Here is a 22,529-nt window from a genome sequence, read left to right as displayed (position 1 = left end):
AAACTAAAATACTTTTAAGCCTTATCACTGGTCTAATGTATTACACACTCTAGTCTTTTTTATCACTAACTAATTATTAATAATGGTCTTGTCAACAAATAAAATAGTATATATGTGATAGGTGTTTTATTATCTTACCGCCTTTTGGAATATATACTTTTCTACAATATTATTCTCGATGAAAGTTGAATAAAGATTCTTTAAGAGTTAACAAATGTGAAATGCTTCATTGTTCTTAATAAAAAATATAAAAATTTATTCTCTTAATTTTTAATTTTGAACTTTTGAAATGAATATCTTTAATTTACTATGACACATAACATCTGGTATGTAATTATTTACTGTATTTTTGGGTGTGAATCAAATTTATAAATTTTAGTTCTTTGATTATTTCTAGATGAAATTTTTTGATTTTGCAAAAAAACTGTTAAATTAGTATCTCAAAAAAAAAAAAGCAAATAAATATGTGCCCTATTCAAAGTAAGAAATCTATTTAAGTACATAAATCCTTACATTTGATCAATTTTATTTTTGCTATATAATATATACAGCTTAAATAAAAATAATATTTATTCTAATTTATCAACAGTATTTTAACATATAAAACAGTTATATCGCTGTTATTAGAAGTTTTATACAAAGATAATATTTTGTTGAGAAAATAACAGTAGCTGTTATTTTGAAAGTAACAATAACACTGTCATTATAACAGTTTGTAACCATTATTCAGATTCATAACAAGTTGTCATCACTAACATTGGTATAACTTACATTTTTATCGTCTTCAGTATCCCAAATGGTTATTGAAATACCAACTCAAAAATTGTATATACAATTGGTCACCATGTTTTGTAATCACTTGATAATTGATAAAGGAAAAACCATACCTTCTCTTCACCATCCGGTGCTGAACCTCATTGTGAATGTTGATTACTAATGTGCTTATACATTAAATTGAAATTTTACACACGTTTTTGTACTTAAATTTTCCAGTTTATAATTACTATTTGCACTTGAACGAATATTCCTTATTAAATAAATATTATGGTAAATGATAACTTTTCAAAATAACAATTTTATTTGAATTAGTGTAATTTTGTATGTAGGCGTTCTGATATTAATGTATGATTTTGTACTTTTTAAAGGTTTCTTTAAATCCAGTTCGTATTTTAAAACATCAAGCTGAAGAAGACAAAGGAGAAAATGCACGTTTATCTAGTTTTATTGGTGCAATTGCTATTGGAGATTTAGTAAAAAGTACTTTGGGCCCCAAAGGAATGGATAAAATATTAATATCAGCTGGACGTGGAGGAATGGATGCTAAAATTGAGGTAACAAATGATGGAGCTACAATTCTTAAAAGCATAGGAGTAGATAACCCTGCTGCTAAAATTTTGGTTGATATGTCCAAAGTACAAGATGGTGAAGTTGGTGATGGAACTACATCTGTAACTGTATTAGGTATGATATTTTCCTAACTTAAATTATTCTTATAATAAATATTTTATGGTATTTGATCTATTTCTTTGAATTTTATAATTTAGTATGTATTATCATATTAATAGTGGTTAATTCATTAAAGCTTGATTGAGCAAATTAAAATCATCATTTATAAGAATCGTTATCAAGTTAAATTAAGCTAGTAAATAACTAAAACATTCAAATTTTTTTTATGTATTTTTATTTAAAATGTTTAGAATTAATTTTCTTTAGAGTTATTACCAAAAAAAAAACATGGTTTCTTGTACAATTGTTATGTAATTAAAATATTGGCACTCTATTATGTTTTAAAAATATCTCTTCAATATTTAAACTTTTTTACTATCAAATTTATGAGATGTCAAACAATTCATTATAATTATCACATTAAAAAAAAATCACTAAAAAAATGATATTTATTTATTGATGTAATTTATTAAATCATCATGAGTAAAAAATATTAAATTTATTAAACAAATATAATGTATGACATACTATAATTAAATGATTTACAAAATTTTACTATAGCTGCTGAACTATTACGTGAAGCTGAAAAGTTGGTAGATCAAAAAATCCATCCTCAAGTAATTATTTCTGGTTGGCGTAAGGCAACCAAAATTGCTCATGATGCACTACAGGCAGCTGCAATGAATAATAGTAAAAGCGAAGAAACATTCAGAGAAGATCTTCTCAATATTGCTCGTACTACCTTAAGTTCCAAAATATTATCTCAACATAAAGAACATTTCGCTAAATTATCAGTTGATGCTATTTTACGCCTTAAAGGCTCTGGAAATCTATCAGCTATACAGATAATAAAATTAAAGGGTGGCTGTTTAGAAGATTCATTTTTAGATGAAGGTATTTTATTCTTATAGTTATTTTGAATAATTTAAAAATACATTTTTTTACTTTAGGATTCCTTCTTGACAAAAAAATTGGTCAACATCAGCCTAAACGTATTGAAAATGCTCGTATCTTAATTGCAAATACACCTATGGACACAGATAAAATTAAAGTGTTTGGTTCTAGAATTAAAGTCGATTCTATGGCTAAAGTAGCAGAACTTGAATTGGCAGAAAAAGAAAAAATGAAAGATAAAGTGAACAAAATTATTGCTCATGATTGTAATGTATTTATTAACAGGTAAAATAAAAATTTGGTTGTTTGATTACCAAATAATTTTTATAAATTTTATTATTAGTATTATTACTATTATTTTTAATTCAAAAATTTAATTGTATAAATTTATTTTCTAACATCAGTAGAATATAATGAAACTTAAAAATACATGTTTCATTTATACATAGCTTTTTATCTACTGATTATTTTATTGTACTCATGCATAAAATTTTTCATATAGTTAAATTTATAGTTTTTCATATAAAAAAAAAATAATTTAAAACACAAGATTAAATTTAATAAACAGTGTATTAATAAATAAAAATATTATATATTATATAAATTAATATATAATTTACATTTAATAAATCTTTTCTTTTTATTTTTTCTTGCCTTAATCCCAATTACTTGTGGTCGTTCACCCTTATCCTAAACTTCTACTTGACACGATCTTCCACATCATCTACGCTCACATCAGCTATCCTCATCGCATTCAATAACATCCCTCCATCTCTTTTCTTTTGGTCTTCCTCTACATTCATTTCTGTAACTGTTCTTACAGCTAATTTATATTTAATTAATAATGATAATAATTATTGTACATTTTTTTTTATTTGAAAACATGTTTTTTCAACTTTTTATATTATTTCATTTCTTGTAAATTATAAATTGTTTTGTATTTTTTAGGCAATTAATCTACAACTATCCAGAACAACTTTTTGCTGATTCTGGTGTGATGGCAATTGAACATGCAGATTTTGATGGAATTGAACGTTTAGCTCTTGTTACTGGTGGGGAAATTTTATCAACATTCGATTCTCCTGCCACTGCTAAATTGGGAACATGTAAACTCATTGAAGAAACCATGATTGGTGAAAGCACATTATTGCGTTTTTCTGGTGTAGCTCTTGGTGAAGCTTGCACTATTGTTATTCGAGGAGCAACTGAACAAATTATTGATGAAGCTGATAGGTCTTTACATGATGCCTTATGTGTACTTGCATCTACAGTACGTGAACCTACTATTGTGTATGGAGGAGGTTGCAGTGAAATGTTAATGGCTAATGCTGTAAGTGCTGTAGCAGCAAAAACTGCAGGTAAAGAAGCTGTAGCAATGGAAGCTTTTGCTAGAGCTCTTCAATCTTTGCCTACAACAATTGCTGATAATGCCGGTTTAGATTCTGCTCAACTTGTACATGAGTTGAGAGCAGCTCATGCCTTAAACAAAACTTCAATGGGACTAGGTAAGCTATTTAAATTTTAATAGTCCAAAAAATATTATTTACTAAGTATATACTTTAAGTACTTACATGTTTATATGTTTTAGATATGGAAAAAGGTTCTTTGGGCTGTATGCGTGAGAATGGAATTACAGAATCTTTTGTAGTGAAGCGACAAGTATTAGTTTCTGCAGCTGAAGCCGCTGAAATGATCCTACGAGTAGACTGTATTATTAAAGCAGCTCCAAGACAACGAGTTGAAGATCGTGGTCATTGCTAATAATTATAAGTTCTAATATATTTATAACATTAATCTTTCATAACAAACTAACTCAAATAGAAACACATAAAGATTGTTTTAATTCACATATTTTTTTTTATAAAAGTTTTTTTCTTAAAATATATAAAAATATGAAACACTATTCTTGATAAACCTTTATAGAAGTATTTAAAAAAGAAAATGCTTATCAAATAAACAATTATTATGTATTAATATAACTACAATATTTATAAATGGTGTTTAACAAAAATCAAGCACATTTAGTTTTTAAAACAAGTAATTGACTAGTATGTTACATGTGGGACCAGTATAATAATCATTAATTGGTAACAAAAATAAAGAACACATAAATTCAGTATACAAAAAGAAAAAAATTCAAGTGAATATAAAAAATTACAAAAAGTTTTTCACTTATCAGTCTTAATAAAAAATGAGTAAGAACTTTTAAAAATGAAAATGAACTATTTGAGCAGGTCCATCATAAATTATAGTACTGAAAATCTATTGATTCTTCCAATAGATTTCCATCATATGAATGAAAATCATTATTCGATAAGTTCATTTGATCACTGATTTGATATTTTGGTGGACTTGAAATCAAAAATGAGTTGGTGTATATATCTGGAATGTATTAAGTTAAATTTACTTAATCATATATATTCTATTACAAATTTTTAAATCTTATATGAAATTATGTAACATTAATATAGTTAATACCATTATCTAATGCATTATCAAAGGTTGCTTGTAACTTTTCACTATCTAAACTGTCTTCTCTTTGCAATTCACTCTCAAGATATTTACAAGCTTGTTCTAATTCAGATGATCCTTGAGGTGAAGTTACTGATACTTCTTCTTCGGGAATTGTAGGATATTCACGCTGACCTAAACTTTCTTCAGTGTTACATAACCTCCAATAGTGACCAGCTCCTTGAGACTTACGTCCTTTTCTGAAGTTTGGATTTATAGATAAATTATGCCGAACTGAGTTTTTCCAACGTTCATCATCTTCTCGAAAATATGGGAAATGACTCCTTAATAGAAAATTAATGTATATAAAAATATTTTATAAAAGTTAAGACAGAAACAAAAGTATATAAAATAACAGATTTTTTTCAAATTTTGTTATATATATGTCAGTATTATATGTATTAAAACCAAAACATAAATAACAATCACCAAAAAATTATTAGGGTTACTTTCAAATTTTGTACCTTAGTCTTCATGTCTTTATATAAACTTGAGTATCTTAAAAATATAGATTTTTTTATTAAATTGAATATTTTCCAAAAATTAAATATTAGAATCTGTTTAACTATTTTATTAAATAAATGCTAATTATATAAGTAATTACACGGTTACTTAACTAGTATTTTTATAACATCGTTAAAAATGTTTTTTTTTAAAAAATCAAAGGGTATAAGCTCTGTATGTTATATGAGTTCCAAACTGAAGATATCTATGACTATTCGTTTTTTATATTGTAAAAGGGTCCAAAAATAATAACGTTTTGAAAATACAATTGGCAGAAGATAATAATTTAAAATGTTTTTTTTAATGTATAGGAAATTACAAGAACTTATTTGTAGTCATTTAAGTGGTATATTTCGTTAATTTTCAAAATTAATGAAATAAAATGAAAAATACGTCATATACATGTGTTTACTATCCAAAAACACCTTTGATAATTAATATTGTGTTAAAATAAATTTAAAGAATGAATACGCTTTTAGTCGATTACTGTCTATTAAAAAATGTGATGTCCTGTTTTACTTCTATGAGTAATTTAAAGCACAATGCGTGTACCCGGATGTAAAAACTTACGAATAATCATATTCACATTATCATTTAGATATTAACAGCGACTCTTTATTTTTAAATAGTTTAATATTTAGTCATTTTAATTACATGATTATCAGATTTTTATAAAACCACTCATTATAGTTATCATGTTAACTTTAAATGATAATAAATTATTTCTATACTATCGTATGCAGTTTTTTTTTCAAATCATAATATAATAACTGATAGTTATGTAAAATAATTTAGTACAAAATAAAACGTGGACCAAACAATATGACAGATAAACAATATTCACAGGGCTCAAAAGCCGGTTCAGAGATAATAATTTTAGGCCCTGAAAATGTAAAGTGTCATGTTATAAGTGAACAACAAAAACAGGTAAACGAGGATGTCGATACGTCAGATAAATTAAAAGAAAAGCAATGGGAAACGGACATGAAAAATTCCATTAAGAATTGTCAACTTATTGCAGTTATTGCTGATTTTAAAACGACTCAGTTTCAAACTGTTTGCGTTAAAAGACAAAAAACACGCAGTTTAGCAATGATTTTCGACAAACAGATAGGTAACACGAACGATAAACAGAGATATATGAGTAAGTCTTGTTTTAACAACGTATTTAATAGATACTTCAAGAAGCGAAAAGTATAACTTAATTGTAATGCATATTTTTTCTTATTTTCTTTGAACACATTAATAAATAATGTTTTAGATAAATATTTTATTTTTGCGCGTCTAATGACATGAAAAATTATATTAAAGTATTTATAATAATTTGAAAAAATGTTTTGGTAATTTCATAAATTCGTTTTATTTGATAAATGTTTTTAAATAAATATTTTTTTAAATTTAGTATTCATGGTTTTTATTTTTTTTTAACAGTAAAATGTTACCTACTCCAAAGTGATTACTTTTATTGTATTTTGGGAAGCTATTAGTTTTAAATGATTTTGCTTAATATTAATTAATATGTATAAACAGTATTTTTCTAATGGTCAAAATAAGTGAGAAAAAACTAGAAAAAATTAAGTAGTTGAAATTCTTATATATGTTTTTTCTTATGTTATAAATTAAATCTTTTTACTTAACCTCCAATAATTCAAGAGTGTTTGAATTAACTTTGATTAAAAATATCGGTTCTATGTTTGCAAATATAACACATAAAACATAAGCTGTAAAGGGAGACACCCTGCTTCGGTAAAGTTAACCTTATTTCTTTCAATCCCTTAAGGAAACCCACAACTTGTGCCTGGTACCAAAGTGTACGAATATAATAAACGTGTGATTGTGAAGGGGAGAAATATTTTCAGGTGAACCAAGGCATATACACGCTACATTCCAACAATATTGTCTTGATATAAATATTAAAAAAAAATTATTAATGCGAACAGATCAAAATTACATAAACTTTACCGTTTCTTTAAAGTTTATCGTCATTGTATTATATATATGAATACATTAACTCAATTTATTATTCTGAATTTTTGCATTTTGCAAAATATTTCAAGGTTGTTACTTTTTAACACTGCTTGTTTAAAACACCAAAAATGTCAACATTTAGATTGGTCTTAGGGACGTTATAAATGGTTTATTTATGTTTTAAATAGATTTTTTTTTAACAACCTTGATATATTTTTGACTTCAAAAAGTCAAAACATATAAATTTCTTTGGTCGCCTAAATGATTTTACTGGAAATAGAATGACTTAGAGTCATGTAGAATATTTAACAACTAGAATAATTGCTAGTTGAGTAAAGAAAAATGTAAATGTATTAATTCTATTTTTGTACAGTCTTTCGAATAGTATTATCAAGCAAACTTTCTACTGAGGGTGTAAAAATTAAAATTTTAAAATTATGTGATAAAATATGCTCTGAATAAGGTTAAAAATAAAAGACTTTTGGTTCGAGTTTTTTTTTTGGTTATTTGGTGCAGAGGGACACAATTTGGAAATCACATTCAGCACATTTACGATAGCGCAGCCCTGATATGAATAAAATGTATTTTTTTACGGATCTATACATTTTTAAAAACTATTTCTTCAAAGTTCTCAACAATTCAGATTTACTTATAATTATAATACTTGAATCATTTAAATATTAGCGAATATAACATCAAATGATTAACTAATGGAAAATAGTATTCATTGAACAATTACTATTAAAATATGCTAATTATCATTTGTTTATAGTATACAAACACTGAAGGGTGGGAATAGGTGAAAAGTTTCACGGACGGTTGATTTCGTAAACTAATAGCTATCATTATTAACCCCCATAGACTCTTTTCGATGGAAACCGTTTTACACAGGAAATACAAACACGTGACCAAAAAAATATTAGGTAAAGACAGGTGAAATAAAAATGAATTTATATTTTCTATCAGTATATTTTCTATACATTTAAAATGTGTGTCTCATAGAGTTATTTTATAATATTAAGAAATATAGTATAATAATTAATTTTAAAAATATCACCCAAAAAAATGTTTTATTATTTTATAATCCAAATTGCTTGAAAATCGGCCAATAATTACCAATAATATAAAAGCTTAATTGAATTGAATTTAATTATTGACATTTTGTATAAAAATATATTTTGATTTTTAGACATCTTACATTTTGTCAATTTTACAAGGTTCTCTAATTCGGCTAAATTATTAATGCAAAACGATTTTTCTTTTAACTGAAATGTTCATTAAAAAAGGGATCAAGTCCAAAAAGCTTTAAAAAAATTTAATGGATTTTTCACATTATTATATATATAAAAATAATTAAATAATTTAATGAACAAATGGATGAAATATCACAAAGCAATGCCGATTATTAGGGAGGTGATGGGTAAATCCGTCTCCCTCCTTGGTTCGTGTTTTTTTTTAAACATTATAGTAACAGAATTTTTAGCACACTAAAGATATTGTTATGATCATAAGAATTCACATAATATTTATAAAAAACAAATGTATTCTACTTAAAATACGTATATTTATTTATGATTACAACTAAGTTCTAGACCCAAGCCTTAGATTTTAGAAAAAATAATTGCAAAGTTATAATTTTGTAATTTTTGTTTTTGATATACGAAAAAATAAAGGTGTTTTTATGTAATTTTGGCTTTACCAAGTATGCGTTCATAGATTATTAATGGGACTTTAACTTCATTATCCTATGATTTTTCAATTTATATTTTCACCATCCTCCTTAAAAGTTATTTATACCCGCTCCTACTACATTGTTTGGGCTTTTTACAGCTGTAAAATATTTTATTATCAACTAAAAAATAAATAATAATTAAAAAAATGATATTCCACAACGTAGAAAAAATATTGGTTCATGAACTAGATTTATTCTTATGAAAAGTTTTAAAACAAAAATTAGTTTTTCTTCGATTTTTGGATAGGTTTTTCTAATTTATGAGGGTAAGAAGATTTATTTTCTTAATTTTTTTCTAGTTACATTTATATAAGTAAGCGTAGATATTTTATGATTTTAATTATCTTCTTGTAATACATACATTAATTATTCAACTCGTCTGATTATTTTGGATTGAATCATGATTCAGGTCTACTTATATGTCGCACAAGAATTATTTTTAATACACGTACACTTGTCTAGTTTTTTTCCTAACGGGACAACACGCAATCCATAAATAGCGACTTCTCAGTTACTGAACCATAAAATTGGTGTTATCACGCTCGATGGTAGAATAAGGGAGTTTCGTTAACTGTGGTTGCCAAATGATGACTATGATATGGGCAATACAAACAATATGGTGTCATGAAAAGGGTCTATGATGTTGAACATAAATTATGTAGTGTAAACAGCAGTTTAGTAGTGTTTATGGCTTATGGTTTATGGTTTACCTATGCATACAGATTAAAGCATAGCCATGCAATTTTAATTTTGACAATTCACTTTATAAGAAATTATTTTTTAACTTCTAGTAAATAATTGCATTAAAGACCAAAATTTACCACTAATTTCAAGAGGTCCTAAAATCTTGACTTCATATTCTAATTTATAATAAATTTCCCCGTTTGTACATTTAAATTTTATAAATTATAATAGATTTCGTGGTAGGAACTGTAGTTCTAGTCACAATAAAATGTGTTAAAAGAAACAAATTTGATTAAATCTTAACATTGAGTCGTGATTGTATTAACTGATTTATCAATTTAACTTACGATATCCATTGATATATTTCTGCTACTGGAAGTTCTTTTTTCTCCAATAAAGCTTGATGAATCATTTCTGTATATGTGTAGCCCGGCTTATTGGCTTTGTCTAATCTCGACGGAGGTAGCCGGTAGGGCTTTCGATTTGTTTTCGACACGTCTGAAAAAAAATGTGTTTTATCATGATTTTTATGTATTTGCTTTCACTATTTTAGATTAAATGTTTTAGAAAAAGGTAAATTAAACAACCGGATCAAACTGCTCAGAATTTTAGGAAGTATAAATTTTCTATTGTAAAAATGAATTGTTATTTATATATTATTCTGAATCTATACAAATATAATACATAAATATTTTCTCTTAAGACTATAAGTTTATTTGAAATAAATAATGTTGAGAATTTAAGGTAAAAATTAATTTTGTTGAGTTGAAAGGTGTAAATTGAACTATAGTCTTACGAACTATAATGTAGTCAATATCACATGTGTTCTTCTTCTTTTTCCTCACCATAATCTCAACTACTTGGGTCGGCCACCCTTATCCTAAACTTCCACTTGACACGATCACCCACATCATCTACGCTCACATCAGCTATAATCGCATTCAATAATATCCCTCCGTCTGGTCCGTGTTATTGAAGAGAGTAAATAAGCATATTTTATTGTTAAGTAATATAGAAATAGTTTTCATTTGTCGTAATGTCGATATCATTGAAATTTGTGCGATTCAAATTCAAAAGAATTATTATTAGCCACGTTCGTATAAATTATGTTAATTGTGGGTATTCCACACGTCGGGTCCTCGTACAGTATGTACAGTTCACAATTGTGTGTGTGTGGTAATATTGCCGTTGGTGCATATATTTATATGTATTTTTGTGTTTTATTTTTAATTTTTATTATCTAAATTACGACGACAAATGGACGATTGACGAAATGACAACTATCAGCTGAGTATTAAACTGATATTAAAAGATTATTTTTATTTATTTTCATTTTTTTATAAACTACGTCATTCGAATTTCGATTGTAGTTCGTAATGGGTACTGTAGGTATTCTTGCTGTTTTATCTAGTGCGTATACTGTTTATGTGTTCGATCTATCGTTCAATAAAATTGTTTCCTTAATAGATTTTAATAATAAATTCACTATAAAATCGAATATACATTATTCCAACATGAGTACTCGAAAAATTGATTCTTACTTTGGTCCTCAAACAAGTGTTTCAAACGAGTCAACTAATGATAATGGAAAAAAAAAAAAAAAAAAAAAACCATAAATAAAGTGGCTGATATTACAAATTTGGCGCAATCGTGGGATGTTTAAAGTGATTTAGATGTCACACAAGTAAGTATTTAACAGCACATACTTCTTATTATAAACGTACTACATACTATAAGAGTAGATACGTCATTTTTCTTTTATCTCACATTCATTTAATACATTTTTCATTGATTGTATTTTCATTTTAAACATTACTAGTGTGTTAACATTTTATATTACATGCAGTATGTTATGTAAAGTTAATTGGTGTATTATATATAAATCATTTAATTTTTTTTACCGATAGATGTAGTGTTGTGTTCGCCCATTCAAAAAAATTGTTTTGCCCTTTACCGCCCCCCAAGGAAAAAATTTCTGGCGCTGTCCCTAATACTAATACGTTGACACAGTAATAATAAGTTGTTTAACACAAATAACAGAATAATCGAGAATTCCAACTTACATTTTGACTCGGACTTTGCGACCCTCCTTTTAAATTTTTGGGTGTCTTGATCGTGCCAGTTATGAATGTTGCTTCTACCGGCAGTCGTTTGTGAATTGTTTGGTTCAAAAATGGACGATACCTGAAAATTGACTAACCAACTTAAATCGCCTGGGTTGTTATTCTGGTATTGTTCATAACTATCAGGTGATGACTGTGTTGAAGACCGTCGGCTCGTTTGCGGTCTTGTCTGTAATCTGTTCTGTGCCGGACATTCGCGAGTCGTTCGATATTCTGTTGGCCGTATCCACAACGGTGGCGGCTGTTGTGGTTGTTGTGCCTCGAATACCAATGGCGTGAACACGTCGGAAGGCTCAAATCTAGCGCGTACAGTCTGAGGAGGTGTACAAGTCATCTCTGTATTTGACTGTTGTCGCGGTAAAGACGGTTTCCAAGTGCCTGGCTGCCAGTCAACAAAGGTGTTTGGTTGATCCTGTTGCTGTTCATGCTCCAACTTATACAGTTGTGGCGGGTTTGCGTACGCCAAATATCGCTTAGACAATACTAACGATGGCAACCCGTCTGAAAGCGTATTGGGCGGAGTGTTTGAAGACATCGCGTATGGTGCGCGGAGCTTACGTTGGGGGACGCGGCAGCTATTGCGAAAATACGATAGACGCGCACGGCGGCGGCCACATCCCCGAAGTTTCATATACCAGTGAGGACGTTCAACGATGGATTAACAGGGAACAACACTATTTAGAAAACGATGAACTGTCCCAAGGGCGGAGCATACACTTTTGAATTCAAATGGTGACGCCCAAGCAGAGAATGTGTAAGATTATGAATGAGTCCTGAATTGTTTGACACGAAAATCATTTTCACATGTGTTTAACAATATTGAAAATGAAAACATTTTAGTGCATTCAAATAACAAAATTTTGGTATTGACAATTTCAATATATTTTTATCATTAAAATCAGACTATAACTTTAAGTACTATGGATTGATTCTAGATGGACATTCATTTCATTAAGTCATGCTATCTTTAATACACAACTGTATTTAATAATTACAGTCTGTATATTTTCTATATTAAATTGAATTTGTTGTTATTTATATTAGTTGTATTTTTTTGTTTTAATTATCAAGCTAATTAAACAAAATATTTCTTTGGTGCTTACTAATGAATTGAAACAATACTATAATCACTGATGGATTTTACAAGGTTAAGAATATTATCCTTAAATTTCATTTCATAAATAGAAAATTTAAATTTATTTAATGTACATGGAAAATTAAATAAATAAGATCACAGAATAATAGTATAGTATATAATAATAACAATAAAATTAACTGTTATGATCAAAAATAAAAAATTATAATTGGTTTAATTACTAGAATTTAGCATGCATTTTAAAATTATACTACCAAATATTGATTATCACAAAAATGAAACAACGATAAAGCTTCAATTCAAACCTTTAAATTACCTTATTAATACAGGATGATTTTTTAATATTAACCGCTTGATTTTTCTTATAATAATAATTATGTAAAGATAATAATTTTTGGTATTTTTTATTATCATATATTTCTCGATTCATCAACTATTAAGTTTTTTTTTAATTTATTCCTTTTACTTTATAAGAGTGCCAATTTTATTTTTTTTAATGACAAAAATACATATTTAACTAAAAATAAAAATGATTATTTTTATTTTAAAAGCTAGTTAAATTTTTGATTATTTTTAGTTACATATATTTCTTGATTTATCAGCTTTTTTAAATGACAACATTTATATTTAACTAGTTAAAAAATAAAACATTATCTAATTAAGAAAACATTGAGAAAAATAAAAATCAATAAGAACCTTTGGACAAGTAATTCAGAAGTAATTAGCATTTTAATATGAAAGTAAATGTGGTCGCTGCTATTTTTGTCATTAGACATTTCTCGTCCATATTCCTCCTCCTGATTAGACATAAAAATTAGAATAAGTTCCAAAATACTAGTTTTAGTTCCTAAAAGTGCTTATTGACCAGACATTTTTTTAATGAGATTATTTTATATTTTATAAATTAGATATGTATGTTGCCATTTAAAAAAATAAAGTTGACACCACTATAAATTATAAGGGATAATTCTAAAATTTAATTAGGAACTGATAAACAAAAATATATATGCATCTAAAAAAAATTTAAATTTTTTTTTCAATGTTAAATTTATTTTCCGAGTAATCAAAGTTTTCATGATAAACCAATCATCCTGTATATATATAAATTTCTTATAGTGAAGTAACATTTAATCAAATGTATTTATTTTTAAATAATAGTTATATAAAATAAAATACTTTAAATGTATTATTCTTAAGAAATATATTGTGCTTAAATAGTAAAAGTTGTACTGTCGATTTTTTAAATTAAAAAAAATTATAAAGAAATTATTAACGCTATTATAATAATTTATAGTTAAAAATTTGGTTTTGTATAAAGGAAGTTATTGAAGAGCAAGATTATAAATTATTAAAACTTATTTCATGACTTTGTATATACATTTCTACTTATAAAATTATTTTATATAAATGATAAACTAAAAAAGTATAAATCAGGATGATTCTGTTGATGATCTTGAAATAATTTTATAACAGCCTTGACAAACAGGAACTGGCTCTTGACTAAGATGTCCAGGTAAAGATACATTCATATCAATACATCGATGACAAAAAACATTTCCACATTTCCAACAGTGATACTAAAATATAAAAAATATTTTTATCAATATTGATTATAAAAACGAAAATAACAAATAATAATACTTTTTTGGTAGAAGAATCAAAACGAGTAGAACATTCACATGCCACTGTTTCTCTCAAGCTTTTCCATTCAATAGCAACTTTATGGGATTCATCTAGTTTTGGTTCCAGCACTGTTAGACTACTAAATGTGTCATTCATTGAATTTAAAACATTGCTTTCTTTATTATAGCTCATTGGCTCTATGCATGTTTCTTTTGAAAACAAGCTATTACGAACCATGTCTGCACCATCAGAGAGTTTACGTTTAAAGTATGACAATCTTTTCTGCAAAAACTTAACATGATCATCCAGTGATTTAGTTTGTTCACTAGTTGCTAATAAAATATCATAGACATGTTCACGGGGATGAACACCATTTTCAAATCTACAATACATGCCTCTCCAAAACCTTATATTTTGAGGGGATAAATCTGGATGCATAGTTTTGGGATTTTCAATATGTAAAGGGTTTATAAATTCTTTTTTATGTTCTTCCACGTAACCCCAAAATGAAAATGTACGTTCCTTCAATCTAAAAAAAAATCTTTATTATTGATAAAATTTATTTTACTAAAATATAATAACATAAATATTAAAAATTGATCGTCATTAAACCTGAAGAGCACATTTTTTGTCTAGAATATAAATTGAGGACAATATTATAAGTTCTAATCCATTTTTTTTTATTGTATTAAATAATGAAATATAATATATTTATTATATGGAATATTTTTTCAACTAGAAATACAATAAATATTTTAATAATAAAAATAATCTTTATAAAGATTTATTACATTAAAAAGATTTCTCAAAATTAAATATTCTATACAATTGCATTAAATTTTAAAATAATCAAAAAAATTACTTTAAATCAGCACGCTCTTTTTCACAGTTTCCAATAAAAGTTCCATACTGACAAGATGATACATGATCATGAAGGACTAATAAAAACCGCTCATTAAATTCAAAAGATGTTGGCTGAATCATAGTGAGTTGCCATGTTGATTCTACAAATTGAGTAAAAACAGGCGAAACTTCTTTAGGATCACCAGCAATATGGCCACATCGATCAGTAAATTTATGACCAAAAGATAGCCAATCTTTTTCAATAAGTGCCTAAAACAATACATTTATTGTAATATTCATATTTTCTTTCATTTGTTATCTTAATTAAACTAAGTATATACTAGTATTTATGTTTCTAAAAATATAGTTTATTATCTAATAATAAGTTTTTCCTAACACCAAAACACATACCTACTTTGGTATGTAAATAATTTAGCATTTTTTAAACAAATATTTAATAGGAAAAAATGCTTATAAAATCTCTAAATTTTAACTATATTATATATTTTTTAACATTATATGGAAAATTGTTTTAAAATACTGAATTAACAATAGTTAAAACAAAATATTATGTTGTAATACAAACATTAACATTTGTAAACAGTAAAAGCACTACAGTATTTATTAATTTAATTAAAAACAATTTGATTTATGGCATAATAATCCTAGCTATTGAAGAGATATCAATAAAATAAAAAAATAGTTCAATGTTTTTTTAGTTAAATTATTATATCTATTTTTATATACTTGAAATCCTTTGAGAGTTCTGTAATATGGATCCAACATAAGTGATGCAAGTGAACAGACTTGAGCAGTTCTATCCCAACCATCTGAACAATGAACAACAACTGACTTTCCACCATCAATAGCTTGACATATAAATGCTGATGTATCAAGAATTGTTTTTATATGACGCAACCACCCACTATTTTCTAACCCACCAATAAACTGAGACATAGATAAATTTCTTTGCTCACACACTAAAATTAAATTTTGACATCAATTAATTTTTTTTATTAAACCCAACCAAACCAAACTAATAATAGTAAGTAAAATACTTACAATCTACAACTTTTGATAGACTACTTCTCATTACATGAATATTTTCTATCCCAAGAAAATTAAATTTAATATTTTCATAAAAATTTTCATTTTCATAACCTTTTCCTGTTGCTCGATTTGCCATTGCATTTATCTATTAGATATAAGTACTTTATACATTTATAATTAGGTATTTAAAACAATAACTTATTATTATATTGAATCTTTAAGTAAAAACTTTTGGAAAAAAAAAATGAAAATTTCTATCATGTAACATTAGTAATATAACTAAAAAGTTAGCTAATATAATTATGTATTATGTACAAAAGAGGTAAATGAACTATTAATCATTTTACAGAGATTCATTATAATTTTTTTATTGTTAAAGTTAATTCAAAACTTTGAAATAAAATATAAAATTGTGTCATTTTTCAAATATATAGTTATCATTGGTGTACAACAGTTCTTTATTTATATTACATAACTTAACTCATCATCATTTTCCTCTTCTATGCTTTATACCATTGATACATAAATGATTTAAAAATTTAATATAATATAAAATAGTAAGAAATATAGTACCTTGGGTCTTGTATCAACAACATACATATACTTGCTGCCTGGATTTGTATGAAGTATGCAGTTTAAAAGTTGTTCATCTTCCAAACATCTAGCATTAAATCCAGAAAGTGGTTGTGCACAACGACAAATGGCAGCCTAAAAAAATAATTTGTTTTTGTAAAAACAATGACTAAAAAATGTAGAAGTTTTAAATACAAATTACCTTATTTCTATGCAAATATGTAAGGACTGGCAAACGTTCTTTACTCCTAAATTTAGAGCTTCCTAATAAAATTGATGTACTCACTGATGATGGTACAAAGAGGAACTTAGGGTAAGTATCACATAGCTACAAATCAGTCATTAAATTATCAGATAATTTTATCTATTTATTTAATATTGATTAGAAATAGTCAGTTTTTCATATTTGAAATAAGAAACACTGGCCAATTATATGTTAAGGCAAGTATATAATACCACAGATATAAATAAACTAAATAAATATTTATACAGGTATACTGGTGTTAAAAGAAATTTAAAGCATAATGAGCCACAAATACAACATGTATGTGAGGGTGTATTTATAAAATAAAAATAAAGTAACTAAAATGTTTATGTAATATAAATGTATTTTATGTCAAAAAATTACAAAAATAAAAAATTACATTAAAAAAATATATCTATAAATAATGAAATTTTAATAATTAAGTAATAAAATTGAAATACTGACATTTTCAATAAAATAGTTCTTACATTTTGGTACAATATGGGTCATCAATGATTTTGATATATTATCGATATTATAGAAATTACACAGTAATAATTTTGGTAGTTCATTATTAAAGTATTCATAAAATATTTAACATCAAAAATATAACTTAAGAATTATGAACGAGAATATTTATGGGGGAAATCTACTTTGTTTTATGACTAATGAAATAATAGATACTAAGACAAAATATAATTTGCAAAAATTGATTGTTTATATACATTGTACATATGAAAAGTGTATCATAGGTATCGGCGCAGTTTCATGGGAACGGTAGGAGTAGCCCCCTGAGCCCAAAATGGATCTGTGCTTGATAAGTATGATTCAATTCTATTATTAAAATTATTTACCTCATGTTATTACCCAAGGTCATAAACAATATTAAATGTTAATAAGTAAAGGGTTAACTATCTTTATTAATTCCGACTACTATACTTATGTATTGCAGACTTTATATTTTTTTATAGATGACATCGGTACCAGTGATAATCTAAGCTTAATAATCAATAAATTTAAGAATTTTTGTAATATTAATTGTCCTAATAATATTTTCAGAATTAATGTAACTCTGTAACAGAAATAATTAGTCTGTAAAATTTAAATTAAACTTAAAATCCTATTTGGACATGCTCATTCAAATTTATATTAATAATATCACAATATTTCAATACAATATCAAAATTTTATTAAAAAAGTTGCTGATATTAAAATTATATCAATAATTGTTGGCGATCTTTATAAGGCAATATTATCTACACAAGCAGATATAAAATCTTTAACAATTTTTTTTTTACTTGATTGACCCATAATCAATCAGAATATTTTTATATGAATACTTTTATTTAAAAAAAACCCAGCACAGGGGGGTCGCGGCACATTGATGACATGCCATAGTTGGATCAAGTATAATGATATCTGACAGTGATTAAAATCACTATCAATAAAAACGCTTCGATGCAAATATTTAGATAGTGTATAATATTAAAAAATTGGTGGATTATTCCAAAAGCTACATGATTTGCTATTTCCTTATTAATATCCTGATTAAGATAAAGTATGTCGAATGAAAAAGGGATATAAATATTATTTCTCATAAAAAAATTGTGTTGATCCATACACTTTTAAATAAATTATAGCATTATAAAGTTAAAAATGTAAAAAATAAAATCGAGAATTTTCACACAAAAAATAGCATTTGGTACCCATTTTCACCGTGAAGATGAAATAAAATCCGAAATTTTCTTTTTCCATAATAAAGTACATTACATTAGCTTTAATTTAAGATATATATAAAAGTGTCAGACACTTTTAAAAGTTAAGTTGAAAAAGTTAATTTTTTGTGAAAAAGTTGTCATTTTAAATACCCTCCTGTGGGCAGGTAAAAAAAAATATACCAAATGGTAGGTAATGACATCATGCATCTATATAAAAAAGAATTATATTGATATGTTTATTTTTAAAAAAGTTACGGCAGTTTTTAGTAAAAAAAATATACCAAATGATAGGTAAAGACATCAAGCATCTATAAAACAAAAATTTTATTGATATGGTCATTTTTGAAAAAGTTATGACAGTCTTAAGGAAAAAAAATTTCGAAAATTAGCGATTTTTAAATTTATAATTTTTTTGGAGATTTCCTCCCTTTACGGGGAACGAGGGATATTTTTCAATTTTTGAGGGCAATGTCTTTGACTAGATACGATTTGTGATCTTGTGACGTATCATTGAAAGAAATCGGTTCAGTAAGAGCTAAAAAGTGGTAACAGACACCAAAAAAAAAACACATCATAGTAAAACCAATACCTTCTCAGCTTCGCATCGAAGCTAAAAATATATAAGTTAATTTTTTTTTATCACTCTCAATTCAATTTTTCTGTTTGTAATGATTTTTATTAAGAACATTCATTCTAAAATTAATACAGATTTTTATTATTTATAATTTATAATCATTTAGAACTCAATCGAAAATTAATGCTTGTAAGTTAAAAAGCAAATATTTTATGACTGAAAGTTTAGAATTTTATCACCATTAACTTTCATGACCAATGAAAAGTACATTATAAATCATTTTTAAGTAACAACTCTTTTGAGAAAAACAAAAGTATTATGATTTTCAATATTCACGTAAACACAAAATGTGCATTAATAAACAAAAGAAATTGCTGTAATAAACTGATAGAAATACAAAAAACTCTGAAGACTTAATTAAGAGATTAAAAAATAATAACATACTAACTTCATAATCTTGATTTAAAGTTGTTAAACTCCAAGTTTCATTTGGCACATTCATACGTTTATACTCATTTTCCAAATTAAAGCTTTCCCATCCAGCACTTTTTGAAATTTTATCAGAATTAGATTTATATAAAAAACAGTAAAGATCTTCAATTTTTACTAAAATTTTATATTTATAACAATTAAAATATTTTATATAATAATATAATGAAAATACTAACCAGGTTGACATAAAACTAGTAATGAAGTAAAAATATTGTGTGAATCTCTTTCTTTCGGAATGACAAATGTTACTGACAAAAATGTCTTACAACGAATAAGAATTGGACTTCCAGTCGTAGTTAAAGGAAGTTTTTCTACATTTCCAATATGCATTAATAACACCCATGATTCTTTTTTGTTTTCTGGATCAAAAAATATTAAATGAGTAGCAGTTAAATATAATGTGCCTACCAATGTTTTTTTTGAATTGTAACGATCTAGCATTCGAACATTTTCAATCTGAAATCCAATTATAAGATAAGTTAAAACACAGTTATTTGTACAATGTTAAAAATATTAAGCCTTTTAATGCTAGTTACAAAATTAGAATTAGGTTATAAGCTATTTAAGCTTACTCATTCAAGACCTTTGAAAGAAATCTATGAAGATATTTAAAAAGAATAAATAAATATATATAAATAGGCTATTTAGTAAATAAGGAAAAATATTTTTATTGTTCTCATTGTTTATAACAATTGACCTTTCTTTACTTTGGAACACAATATATAGTGTTCTATACATTAAACTATATTTTAAAGAGATGTTGAAGAATTTTTTAGTCCGTTAAATAAAGTGAAAAGGTTAAATGATAATGTTAGAAATATGTATACAATTTTAAGAATCATCAAATACTGTTTTCATTAACATCATGTAGTATGATTTTAAAACAACTGTGACTTATACTTCAAAGCGCTAGTTTTATTAGTGTAAAGTAATTAATATCTAGCACAAGTTGTAGGAGTACATTCTGGAAGTAAAACATTGAATAAAATTGATTAATAGCAATAACTCAGAGGTATTAAGTTAATTTTAATAAGCATCTTAATTATAAGGTATAAATACTTAAAAAAGTTTCTATCAAATCTAAATACAAGTAAATTATATTTGGAACAGATTTTTTAATTATTTAGATAGCTCTCATAAATTTCCAACATAAACATCACTATTTCAGAGTGATAGTTACAGTATTTGACATTAAGATAGTTTATTAGATAATTAGTAAATAATGGTTACTAAAAAACTTTGAATGCAAGCAGGATGATATAAATTAATATATACAATTGAATTGTGACACTATATATCAAACACACTTAATAGTCACCTTTTACTAATAGGGTTCTAAAGTTAATTCATTATTTAACACTAAAACACATTTAAGATAACAAACATTTTTATTTTTATTCATGATAATGATAAAATTATTTTTGTATATTTTAAATTTGTTTAGATTGAATTTACATTTAATTAATAAAAATAAATAAATCTGTGAATTAATTAAAAAGTAGTAGTATTCAAATTAAAAATTTATTTAAAAAATATTTTATGAATTATATAAACATGACACATAAAACCCTCAATGTACCTTTTTAATGACCGAACCGTCTTGTTGCTGTTGCCTGGCTACTCTGGCCATCGCAGCCTCACGCTGAAGCCACGACCTGAATCGGCAAAACAGCGAATACGATCCAGGTGCTGATGACAAACGATACAGACGGAAGCCGATTGGCGATACGAACCTGTCGTTCTGAGCCATACAACTGTGTATGATATGGTTTTAAATACACAAGTCACTGCATGTCCTACAAAAGCATGCACAACAACCATGGGTTAAGTCTACTGTGGAAACTACAAGAAAACAAACAATTTGCAGAACCTATTTTAGGATAAAAAAAGATATACTACAGAGACAGGATAGAGAAATAATTTAAGATTATATAGTACACATGCAATGAATGTGTTAACCTCGACCACAAGCACCCCACATAAGATCCACCACATACAGAGTTATAATTCCAGTAATTAAATTGAGCACATAGATTTTTATAGATTGGAGTATTTTTCAAAATATAATAAATTACTTTTGGAGTTTTAATATGTTCCATTTTGAAAATCAAAAGCACACAGAGAAAAAAATAATATAATTGGACAAAATTTTAACACATTAGACAAATAAAACTAAATTCATATTAATAAAATATACTTTAAATTGTTGCAGTTACAATTGTTACAATATATATTGTATTAAAAGAGGTAACTTAAGTAATTTTGAGATACATCATCATCATCAACAGCATAGTTACATATTCCATATTATTATCAAATATTTTTTTATCATTTTCGTGTACTAGTTTTCATCTGATATGTTCTACTTTGATAATATTATCAACAGCTGTTTTTTAGTTAGAGGAGTTCTTTAGATATTTGCATAGAAAATATAGACAAAATAAATATGGTCTT

General features: G+C 26.0%; 3 protein-coding genes across 6 annotated transcripts; 1 reads left to right on the top strand and 2 right to left on the bottom strand.

The window, feature by feature from the left end:
- The first annotated feature begins 880 nt into the window (after positions 1-880).
- Positions 881-4,243, top strand: LOC126907587 (T-complex protein 1 subunit beta). The gene is made up of 6 exons (XM_050688970.1): positions 881-1,047; positions 1,146-1,461; positions 2,008-2,340; positions 2,397-2,625; positions 3,289-3,845; positions 3,929-4,243. The coding sequence occupies exons 1-6, from the start codon at positions 1,045-1,047 to the stop codon at positions 4,099-4,101; spliced, it is 1,611 nt and encodes a 536-aa protein (XP_050544927.1). The 5' UTR covers positions 881-1,044; the 3' UTR covers positions 4,102-4,243.
- LOC126907588 (uncharacterized) lies at positions 3,368-12,526 on the bottom strand. Its single transcript, XM_050688972.1, has 4 exons — positions 11,803-12,526; positions 10,087-10,237; positions 4,819-5,135; positions 3,368-4,722 (listed from the first exon to the last, which is right to left on the bottom strand). Exons 1-4 carry the CDS (start codon positions 12,491-12,493, stop codon positions 4,580-4,582), a joined length of 1,302 nt encoding a protein of 433 aa, XP_050544929.1. The 5' UTR covers positions 12,494-12,526; the 3' UTR covers positions 3,368-4,579.
- Positions 12,527-14,079: 1,553 nt separating this feature from the next.
- On the bottom strand, positions 14,080-22,375 carry LOC126907583 (myotubularin-related protein 6). 4 transcript variants are annotated; one of them, XM_050688958.1, is made up of 11 exons: positions 22,151-22,375; positions 21,655-21,945; positions 20,252-20,531; positions 20,032-20,189; positions 17,250-17,375; positions 17,048-17,182; positions 16,487-16,619; positions 16,172-16,404; positions 15,444-15,694; positions 14,600-15,110; positions 14,080-14,535 (listed from the first exon to the last, which is right to left on the bottom strand). In XM_050688958.1, the coding sequence occupies exons 2-11, from the start codon at positions 21,823-21,825 to the stop codon at positions 14,389-14,391; spliced, it is 2,145 nt and encodes a 714-aa protein (XP_050544915.1). In that variant the 5' UTR covers positions 21,826-21,945; positions 22,151-22,375; the 3' UTR covers positions 14,080-14,388. The 4 variants fall into 4 exon arrangements, with proteins under 4 accessions (XP_050544915.1, XP_050544917.1, XP_050544916.1 ...); XM_050688960.1 differs by having other exon boundaries at positions 21,655-21,917; XM_050688959.1 differs by having other exon boundaries at positions 21,655-21,871.
- Between the last annotated feature and the right edge of the window lie 154 nt (positions 22,376-22,529).

Source organism: Daktulosphaira vitifoliae, unplaced genomic scaffold (assembly GCF_025091365.1).
Source record: "Daktulosphaira vitifoliae isolate Bord-2020 unplaced genomic scaffold, ASM2509136v1 Scaffold_5, whole genome shotgun sequence".
Lineage (NCBI taxonomy): Eukaryota > Metazoa > Arthropoda > Insecta > Hemiptera > Phylloxeridae > Daktulosphaira > Daktulosphaira vitifoliae.
This window is presented reverse-complemented; position numbering and strand designations above follow the sequence as displayed.